General features: G+C 39.4%; 1 protein-coding gene across 1 annotated transcript in view; it reads right to left on the reverse strand.

The window, feature by feature from the left end:
• LOC127440120 (laminin subunit gamma-3-like) overlaps positions 1 to 10,640 on the reverse strand; it is a 166,260-nt gene extending 155,620 nt beyond the window's left edge. The window contains exon 1 of the mRNA XM_051696522.1: positions 9,856 to 10,640. Within this exon, the coding sequence (XP_051552482.1) occupies positions 9,856 to 10,234 (379 nt within the window). The 5' untranslated portion in view covers positions 10,235 to 10,640. The remainder of the gene's footprint in view (positions 1 to 9,855) is intronic.
• Between the last annotated feature and the right edge of the window lie 723 nt (positions 10,641 to 11,363).

Below are 11,363 nucleotides of genomic sequence, written 5' to 3' on the forward strand. Positions count from 1 at the left end.
TATCTCAAAAAATTAGAATACATCATAAGACCAATAAAAAAAAACATTTTTAGTGAATTGTTGGCCTTCTGGAAAGTATGTTCATTTACTGTATATGTACTCAATACTTGGTAGGGGCTCCTTTTACTTTAATTACTGCCTCAATTCGGCGTGGCATGGAGGTGATCAGTTTGTGGCACTGCTGAGGTGGTATGGAAGCCCAGGTTTCTTTGACAGTGGTCTTCAGCTCATCTGCATTTTTTGGTCTCATGTTTCTCATTTTCCTCTTGACAATACCCCATAGATTCTCTATGGGGTTCAGGTCTGGTGAATTTGCTGGCCAGTCAAGCACATCAACACCATGGTCATTTAACCAACTTTTGGTGCTTTTGGCAGTGTGGGCAGGTGCCAAATCTTGCTGGAAAATGAAATCAGCATCTTTAAAAAGCTAGTCAGCAGAAGGAAGCATGAAGTGCTCCAAAATTTCTTGGTAAACGGGTGCAGTGACTTTGGTTTTCAAAAAACACAATGGACCAACACCAGCAGATGACATTGCACCCCAAATCATCACAGACTGTGGAAACTTAACACTGGACTTCAAGCAACTTGGGCTATGAGCTTCTCCAACCTTCCTCCAGACTCTAGGACCTTGGTTTCCAGATGAAATACAAAACTTGCTCTCATCTGAAAAGAGGACTTTGGACCACTGGGCAACAGTCCAGTTCTTCTTCTCCTTAGCCCAGGTAAGACGCCTCTGACGTTGTCTGTGGTTCAGGAGTGGCTTAACAAGAGGAATACTGTAGCCAAATTCCTTGACATGTCTGTGTGTGGTGGCTCTTGATGCCTTGACCCCAGCCTCAGTCCATTCCTTGTGAAGTTCACCCAAATTCTTGAATCGATTTTGCTGGACAATCATAAGGCTGCGGTTCTCTCGGTTGGTTGTGCATCTTTTTCTTCAACACCTTTTCCTTCCACTCAACTTTCTGTTAACATGCTTGGATACAGCACTCTGTGAACAGCCAGCTTCTTTGGCAATGAATGTTTGTGGCTTACCCTCCTTGTGAAGGGTGTCAGTGATTGTCTTCTGGACAACTGTCAGATCAGCAGTCTTCCCCATGATTGTGTAGCCTAGTGAACCAAACTGAGAGACCATTTTGAAGGCTCAGGAAACCTTTGCAGGTGTTTTGAGTTGATTAGCTGATTGGCATGTCAAAATATTCTAATTTTTTGAGATAGTGAATTGGTGGGTTTTTGTTAAATGTGAGCCAAAATCATCACAATTAAAAGAACCAAAGACTTAAACTACTTCAGTCTGTGTGCACTGAATTTATTTAATACACGAGTTTCACAATTTGAGTTGAATTACTGAAATAAATGAACTTTTCCATGACATTCTAATTTATTGAGATGCACCTGTATATATATTAGTATATATGGCCCGTAATCAGGCTAATCAAGCCCTCGAGAGGGATAAAGGTGACCGGAGGTGGCAGTTCAAGGGAGAGAGAGTTACGGGCAGCTGCCCAGCATGTGTTTGTGTTTGTCTTTTTGCTTAAGTTTATTATTAAAATATATTGTTAAGCCGGTTCTCACCTCTTTCCATTGAACTGTGTTACCACAGTATTTACAGTGGCGGATTTAGGCATGGGCGACATGGGCATGTGCCCAGCGCAGCATCTTGCTGGGGGGCGGCACGAGGCACCCACACAGACCATGTGCATGGTAAATGACAAACTACTGAAATAAAACAGCTCAAACACTTGTTGTCTTACATAATCTCATAAATGTTACAACTCTAAGAATCTTTTAAATTACTACAGTATGTAGCAAACAATGTTTACATCATGTCTTGTGTGTTTCTATGCATCATTATTGAGCGGTTTAAACTAGAAAACATATTTTATAGCTGTAACAAATCATTTACAAATCATGTTATTTTGTTTAATCCTCAAATATTGAGCAAACAGAAAGTTTGCTTTTGTCACGCTATAGTTTAAGATTGGCTGTGGTTTACCATTTTTGTATAAAGTAACTCATATTCTCATTACCAGTGTTGCTGCAAGAAAATCAGAAAATCAAATGCCTTTTCACCAACAATAAAGTCTAACAGCTGGCAGCTCTCTCTTATATCTAATGCTTGTCTGCATTTTAGGTACAGTGAAGTAACCAAAAATGTGTTCTTAACTCTTGCATTCTTTGTTAAACAAAGTCAATATCTTGACTTAACACATCTAGAAATTACTTTTTGAATCTCATTTTGAGAGAATTTTAATGACCACAGAGAGTCAGGACATCAGTTTAGAGTCTCATCCTGTAACGTTGCTGCTGGTAATGACGAAGACGATGATGATTGTCATGTGTATTTTGTTGATTCATGTTTTTCATGTCTTTTATTTTGAAAAGTTTAGTTCTTGTTTCATGTCATGTGTTCCTGGTCATGTGATGTCCTGTTTTCCCTCCATGTTCTGTGTCTGATTTTCATTGGTTCATTGTTTGATTATCTTGTTTAGAGTTCATTGGTTTATGTTCTCCCATTTCCATGTATTTAAAACCTTATGCTTTCCATTGTCCTTTGTTAGGTATTGTGTTTGGTAGCGTTGTCATGCTATGTCAAGTCACGTTTATGTCAAGTCAAGTTTATGTCAAGTCAAGTTTAAGTCAAGTCAAGTCAAGTTTAAGTCAAGTCAAGTCAAGTTTATGTTTATGTTGATGTTTCACGTTTATAGTTAGGGTTATTGGATCTCACTTTTGTTAATAAAATTGCACTTTGGTTCTTCACTCCATCATCATCATCTTGGTCATTGCCAGCGGCAGCAGCATCGTTACAACGATGGAGTGCGAACCCAAGTGCAGTTTATTTCCAAATGTGAAATCCACATACCCTAACTCTAAACGCAAACAAAACATGAACTTGATTTAACATAACTTTACATGACTTGGTAGACTATGAAACAAAACATAAACATGACTTGGCTAGATCATAGAAAGGACAGCGATACATAAACATTCAATACTTGACAAAGGACAATGGAAAACATGAGGGTTTAAATACATGGACATAGGAGAACAAATGAACAAACAGAACTCTAAACAAGATAAGACAATCAACCAATGGAAACAAGACACATGAACATGGAGGGAAAACATGAAATCACATGACAAGGGAACCACATAACATGAAACAGGAACTAGATTTTCAAAATAAAAGACATGAAATACAAGAATCAACAAAATACACATGACATATCCTCCCCACTAAGGGGCAGCTCCTGACACCCCAACACATGAACAAAACACATAAAACATGACATGATATTCAAAGTTCAATAGGGAGCTGGGGGTGGTCTTAAGGCATGGCTTGGCAGGACGTGGAGCATGGGATCAGGGTGGAGCCCGTGGGCGGTGGAGCCATGAGAGGCTAGAGGGGCGGAGCCTTGGAAGCAGGCACAGGATCAGGAGCAAAAGATGGCGCTTGCACAGTGACCATGACGTGGAACTCTGGCTTGGCGGCCATGACGTGAAACTCTGGCTCGGCGGCCATGACGTGGAACTCTGGTTCGGCGGCCATGACGTGGAACTCTGGCTCGGCGGCCATGACGTGGAACTCTGGCTCGGCGGCCATGTCGTGGAACTCTGGTTCGGCGGCCATGTCGTGGAACTCTGGCTGGGCGGCCATGTCGTGGAACTCTGGCTCGGCATCCATGTCATGGAACTCTGGCTTGACATCCACCTCCCCCACAGTGAATGTAGAACCAGTGATCTGCAGGGCAAAGTTGATATACTGAGCGAGGCTGAGGGAACTGCGACCGCCAGGCATCAAAGTGGAGATAGGCTCATTTAGTCCAAATCAGAAACAGTCTTTGAGGGCAACCTCATTGAAGTCCACCCGGCAGGCCAGAGCGCAGAAATCCTCCACATATTCCTCCAGGGGATGGTTCCCCTGTCATAGGGGGAAGAGTTGAACTGCTGGGTTCATATTTGTCGGTCAGGTATTCTGTAATGAGTGGCTGCTGGCAATGATGAAGATGATGACGATGGAGTGCGAACCCAAGTGCAGTTTATTTCCAAATGTGAAATCCAAAAACCCTAACTCTAAACGTGAACAAAACATGAACTTGACCTAACATAACTTTACATGACTTGGTAGACTATGAAACAAAACATAAACATCACTTGGCTAAATCATAGAACTATCTAATCTAATATTTATCCTTATACCAGTCCATGTTGTCATTATTGCTGTAAGAGACTTGCACAATTTCCACAGCGGAATATGTTGTCATGGCACTGTTGTGAATGTGAAGACATGCGAGGCATTCGCTGATATGCGCGAATCCGCGAGCGCTGAATGTCATGTGTAATTAAAAGAAATTCTGCCGATGATGCAAGTTACTGTATAACATCCATGGCACACCGCAAATTAAAATGTTTATCTGCCCTGCTGTAGCTAAAAAAGATCATCATACCAATGTAATAGTCTAAATCAACCTGAATGTTTTTAAGCATTTTTTCCCCACAAATCATCCCGCGGGCCAGATTGGAGTCCTTCGAAGGTCACATTTGGCCGCACGTTTGACACCAATGGCTTAGAGCAGTGATTCCCACCCTTTTTTTTTTTAAGCCCCCCCCCACACACACACATAAACTCAGCAAAAAAAGATTCAACAACTAAGACATAAACTGAACAAATTTCACAGACATGTGACTAACAGAAATGGAATAATGTGTCCCTGAACAAAGAGGGGGTCAAAAGTAACAGTCAGTATCTGGTGTGGCCACCATCTGCATTAAGTACTGCAGTGCATCTCCTCCACATGGACTGCACCAGATTTACCCCTCACTTTCACCAAGGCACTTGCAAGTTCCTGGACATTTCTGGGGGGATTGGCCCTAGCTCTCACCCTCCAATCCAACAGGTCCCAGATGTGCTCAGTGGGATTGAGATCCGGGCTCTTCGCTGGCCATGGCAGAACACTGAAATTCCTGCTTGCAGGAAATCATGCACAGAACGAGCAGTATGGCTGGTGGCATTGTCATGCTGGAGGGACATGTCAGGATGAGCCTACAGGAAGGGTACCACATGAGGGAGGATGTCTTCCCTGTAATGCACAGAGATGAGATTGCCTGCAGTGACAACAAGCTCAGTCCGATGATGCTGTGACACACCACCCCAGACCATGACAGACCCTCCACCTCCAAATCGATCCCGCTCCAAAGTACAGGCCTCGGTGTAACGCTCATTCCTTCGATGTTAAACGCGAGCCCGACCATCACCCCTGGCGAGACAAAACCACGACTTGTCAGTGAAGAGCACTTTTTGCCAGTCCTGTCTGGTCCAGCGAAGGTGGGTTTGTGCCCATAGGTGACGTTGTTACCGGTGATGTCTGGTAAGGACATGCCTTACAGACATGCCTTACTCAGTCCAGCCTCTCTCAGCCTATTGTGGACAGTCTGAGCACTGATGGAGGGATTGTGCATTCCTGGTGTAAATCGGGCAGTTGTTGTTTCCATCCTGTATATATTATTTCCATATCCTAAATGACTTGCCAAAACTATAGTTTGCTAATATGAAATCTGTGGAGTGGTTAAAAAATTAGCCTAAGTGGATGTAAACTTCTGACTTCAACTTTATATATTTATATACAGTATACACTATATTTCTAACAGTTTTATTTTTTATATGATTTCTTTTTTATGTAGGTTAACCTATTGTATTCAGGTTGGTTCGTTGATGTTAAATAATATTTTTGTCTTGAATCACACCAGTAAATTTAGATGTTATACCATTTGAAGTACATTTTTATATCATTGTTTTTCAGTGTATTTCCTTTTCTGTCTTTCTATCACTCCCTGTCTTTTTCTCATATTTCTCTGTCATACATAAATGCACTCACTGACACAAACATGCACCATTGTGGTTGCCATGTTGAAATCATTTAAACATCATTTCATCTCAGCATGTGAGAAGATTATATTGACTGGAGAGAAGAAGCGAGGAAACAGAGAGATAACAGGAAGAAAAAGATAGAAAACAAGAGTTGGCCTTATTCTCTAATCATGATGATGAAATTTCACTCTGGAACAAAACTACCTCACTCAGCTGGACTTAAAACCCTGTACATATGTAGTGTATTTTTACACACAGGTTTAATGTGTAGGTCTACCCTTAACAGAAAGCCACCTGGTCATATTGCTGCAGCTGTTATTCATGTTTGTCCTGAAAAGAATGAATAGACTAAATGTATCATTTTGTATATATGGGGGCGTGTTTTATCTGAACTCAACTAAATCTGGCCAGACTCAATATTTACGCATAACCTACAAGAGCTGATTGTAATCATGTCTATGTATGGTAAAACAAGAACGCTTTTTCTTATCAAGCTTTTGCAATATATCATCAACAACTTTACTATACGGTAAACACCATAAATGAAAGTACACCAAAACTCTTTTCACATGTGCATTTTTAGTGCTGTTTAAAAGACTCTAAATTACTTTGAGATTGATTTACTTGAAGATTAGCACAAAAGTCAGATGCACCCCAAGCCAAAGTATTCTATTCTATGAGATGTAGATTTCTAAGTGTTTGCACTTGGTATAATCACTTCTTTCTTTGTTAGAACTGCATATTTGCATACAATGATCTTTAATGTTGAGTTAAAATATTTAGCTGCAACCATCTGTATCTCATATTGGTTCTTTGAAAATCTTTGATTGAAAACCACAATGGAAACCAGATGTGGAAACATTCCTCAAAAGTTTGCATTTGTGTATCTGTTTGTGTATGTTTATGTGTGTGGGTGTTTGTGTGTGTGCAAGTGTGTGTGTGTGGGAAAGACCTGACCTGCCACTGGACCTCTGCTGCTTTTTGAATTTGTCTTATTCTTTGTAGTGTTTTGCTGTACCACCCCCATTGCTCTCTCCACTGTGTGTATGTCTGTATAGGCCTCCCTGGGATGTATTCTGTTTGGTTTGGAAACATGAGAAGGCCTTTCATGGACACCTAACTGCAACCCATGTTTGATTCACATATGAAAATGAAAGAGAGACACACTTCTCTTTCTGCTGTTCAGAGATTAAGCTGTATGCCTTATTAGCCTGTTGAAATACGATTTTAGTGCCTTGCCCCCCTTCCAGGAGAATCACCAAATCTCCCCTTTTGATGTGCACAATTATAAAGTCACTATTAGAAGAATAAACCACAAAGTGATCCATACATAATATTGCAACTTAAGCTAGCAGTTAGTAAAGATTGATGAGGAAATAATCAGTAGCCTCGTTTACACATACAACCTTGTCCAGAAAATTAACTGCAATTTTCAGTTTAGAGGCCATGTGTGCATGCGACCCATTGAAAAATACTGGTAAATTTAACACTGTCTATTCCCTGAATAAGAAGTTGTAACATTACCTGAAAAGTTTTGATACTATGTGTAAACAGAGTTGTAAGATTAACAGTTTGAGCATGTATAGGTCAGGACGTGCTGACGAAAGACAGAGAAAGAATTTAATGTCATTAAAAAAAGTCACAAAATCATTAAAAAAAATCATCAAACTGGACAGTTAGTTTCCGTTTTCCACACAAGACTGCACCCAAATGCTCTCGGTCCGTTTCTTTTCACCATTTTGGTGCTGATGTGTGAATGGTCGCAAGACAGAAAAAAGACTGAAGCCAGTGCATGTGTAAATAGCAGATGTGGTATATTTACCACTGAAGGCAATCCAACAATTTTACTGCAATTTACCAGGTTTCATGTGTGAAAGAGGCTAGAATGACAGAGCACAGAATGATGTTTGCTTGCTCAGAAATTACGTTTTGAAATGAAGTTATGTTATTGGCAGCCCTTGAAGCCATGCTCAACATTGAAATGTAATAGATAGTCTCATGAAGCCTGTCTGGGGCACATTGCAGTTTATTTAAGATTTAAGATATTTTCACAGACATAACTCAGAAAAGTAACTTATACAATTCTGCTCGTGGATATAGTTAACTGAGGCATGATGCTGAGCATCTGTCATTTGGTTATGAATTCTTAACATGAGTTTTACATTTCACTTGCTGACAGTATTAAACATTATTTAAAACGGTATCAACTGGCTTAATTGACTCATTAATTTGATAGTTGTGATTAAAGCAATGGGGCTGATAACAACTGTGTTTGTAACATTTAAAGACAAAGAACCCTCCAAAAAACAGGGGACTCCAGTTGATCCTGAGAACATACATTTCTGGAGTCAACATCCTTGTTGATTCTGGAAAAAACATTCCTATTAACCAATCAGATTTTAGACTTAGGCTTTAGGTTTAGGCTTAGGGCTTGGGGTTCAACAACATTATCAACTATTCTTTTCACTCTGATTTTAAGGGGTAGGTTAAGGATCTGATGGAAATTATGGAAATCTCCACTTTTCTATGTACACAGTTCTGGTCAGGCAATAGAAAGTCTTTCATTCAGAAACTGGTGATCATGTGAACAACGCATCAGTGAAATTGTCAAAGGTGCACTCAGCTATTTTTTTCCTCATTAAAAAAGTTTTAAAAGTTTAACAATCATAAGCACTCACATGAGATGAAGACTCCAGTCATATCTGTAACTTTATAAAAGCAATTTTTTCTACATGCAGAGGGTACCCTCACAGGGGCAGCCATGTTAGGATCACATGACCAGCCTAATACAACTCACTTAATCTCAGTAACTGCCCTGTTATTGGATATAAATCATAGCTCACTTTGAATAGTGAATTTCTACAATGACATCAATAAGTGAAAACTATTGCGTTTGAATGATGCTGCATCCATCCGCCTGGTGTCAGCGTAAATCCAAGACAACATACATTGAAAATTACTTAGTGCACATTTAAGACAAGCTTTATGGCTTTAACTATAGACAGAGTTGTTTCTAGAAGCAGCTGTTTTATATTGAAGACTGTAATGCACTTTTCATAATCGAATTATTAAAAGACAATGTACTTTTCAAAAAGCTTTTTAAAGGAAAGATGTTTTGTCATCCACTTAGTAAAAGACATATCTTTTCCCCAATTTAAACATAGACTCGTTCTCTTGCATCATGAAAAGTTGGCAACACTAGCCGTAGCATATTTTGAAAACTCCAATTTTGTCCAACAGCAAACATAATAGAAATTCAATGATTAAGTAAAGATTATGCTTACAGAGTTTTTTATTCGCATTTTAACATTTTAAAGTTTAAAAATAAAATAAAATAAAATTAGGTAATAAGTTATGCCTCAATATGCCTCAACTGCATTAAATAAATGTGATCATTGATTATAAATACAATTAAATAAACTGATTAATTTCAAGAATTCAATATTCATGGATTGTATATGGATATGGGCCGTAACCACCATAGACATCATAATAGTGGACTACTAACAACTTTTTTAGTTGATTATTAAATTATTACATTTGGTCCCCTCCCATTCCTTAATATGTGGTTACATCCTTGCTCTAAAAGCCATGCAAATGTAAGCAACTGTATGTGTGATAGAATCACACTTTACATAAGAATACCTATTGTAAGAATACTCATAAGATCATGAGATTTGAATGCTACACGGGATGCTGGTCTGCTGGTGTTCTAGCAAGACTTTCTTAGTTAACCAGCATTACGGCTATGCTGGTCCACCAGCTAGACCAGCAATAGACTAGCACCAAATCAGCACTATAAACTAGCCTAGACCAGTATGGGAATTGCATGCTGATTAAGCTGTTTTTTTTTTGTTTTGTTGTTTTAGCAGGTTTGTAATCAACATACAAGCAACCTTTTTTTGTCTGCAAATTCAATGGGGTGTCATTTCCACTAATGTTTCATCAATATTAAAATAACAATTTCAAGCCCAATTTGGGTGTCTTACCAAGATGTAGTGTGAGATTGACTGAATTAGGATACTGAACTCCATAGAACATGGACTGGCTCTGCCACCAGGTTGGCTTTTCGTCTGTGTGGAAGTCTGTCAGGTAAGTGCCGTTGTGGTTCAATTCTAAGTCCAAGGTGTCACAGTAGTGACATGAGCGTGTGGACCCTGTTTGCATGCAATAGTCCTCAGCTGGGATGCCGCATACATTTGAAACTATCACGGACTGGTTGAAGGCCACATTTTCAAATTTAGGCAAACAGCGATTTGGGATGCCCTCCTCGTCATAACAAGTGTCCATTCCAGCAAGAACAGGGGAGAGGGTGGTGAAAAGCAAAAGGATCAATGAGAGTGCAGAATAAAGTGGATAGGACGCCATCCTTCTGCACAATGGCCTTATAACAGAGCCAAACTTCAAACGAACTGAGCATGCAAAGAAAGTCTAGAAAAAAAATCCAAATCAGACCCACATGCCAAAAGAAAAAACATCAAGGAAGTTCAGTGGCTTAAATTCAAAGGCAAGCATAAGAAAGTACATATAGTATAGATTCCTTGACAGAACAAACGCACATGGAGAATAAGACACACACATTTTGTGTAACAGACACAATTCTACACACACTTTAAAAAAGGAGCACACCACTGAGTTTGCAAGCAGCTGAATAAGTTTTATACAATACACAAACTTATGCATGCACACATACATTCAATTAAGCAGGAAAGGTGAAAGAAACTGGAATATTTCTCCATATTTCAATAGTCCTTTATCTCAGTGCATTTTTCTTTCTTTCAACATGTGTTTCCCCTCAAAGAAGCCTGGAACAAACTCTCATCCTCTCTCACATGCATCCACAGGCAGACAGAGTAGAGGGAGGAGAGAGGGGTGGAGGGGAGCAGGGGCCTACCAGTTATTAGAGAAAAAGAGGGAGGGGCTACTGAAGAGAAAGGATGAAAAAGTGTAAAGAGAAGGAAGTTTGGAAGTAAGGCACCCTCGTCTGTAAGGGGACACAGGAACCGCAGTTCCAAAACCATTCTACAAAATTTAGAGTGAAAAACTGTTAGCTGGAATATTGAATGGGAAATATTTCAAAGTGTGAATGTTTTAAACTTTGGCATGATTTCAGCGTTTTTTTTTTTTTTTTCTTTTTTCTTTAAAAGCAAATCACCATACATTTTAATGAAGTCATAAGTGGCATTACAAAAACTAAATAATTACTGTTTTTTTTTTTTTTCATTGTGGCACAATTTCTGCAGATTGCTGAAGAAAAGCTATGTCATGAGTATATTGCTTTTATACTTTTATCTATGTAATTCTCATACTTTTAGGTCTCTAATTTAAACTGTAATTCAAACTGTGATTTAATTGGTTTTGCCTCAGAGTGTTGTGTGCTCAGTGGTGTGTAATGTTTTTGAATGGCTACAGGGTGCAGTCTGGCGGCTTTAAAGCACTGTGCCGCTGGGCAGCTCCTCCAGGCCAGAACTGCTGTAAAAACGGCCCATCATTATTT

The sequence above is a fragment of the Myxocyprinus asiaticus genome, chromosome 4 (genome assembly GCF_019703515.2).
Source record: "Myxocyprinus asiaticus isolate MX2 ecotype Aquarium Trade chromosome 4, UBuf_Myxa_2, whole genome shotgun sequence".
Taxonomy (NCBI): domain Eukaryota; kingdom Metazoa; phylum Chordata; class Actinopteri; order Cypriniformes; family Catostomidae; genus Myxocyprinus; species Myxocyprinus asiaticus.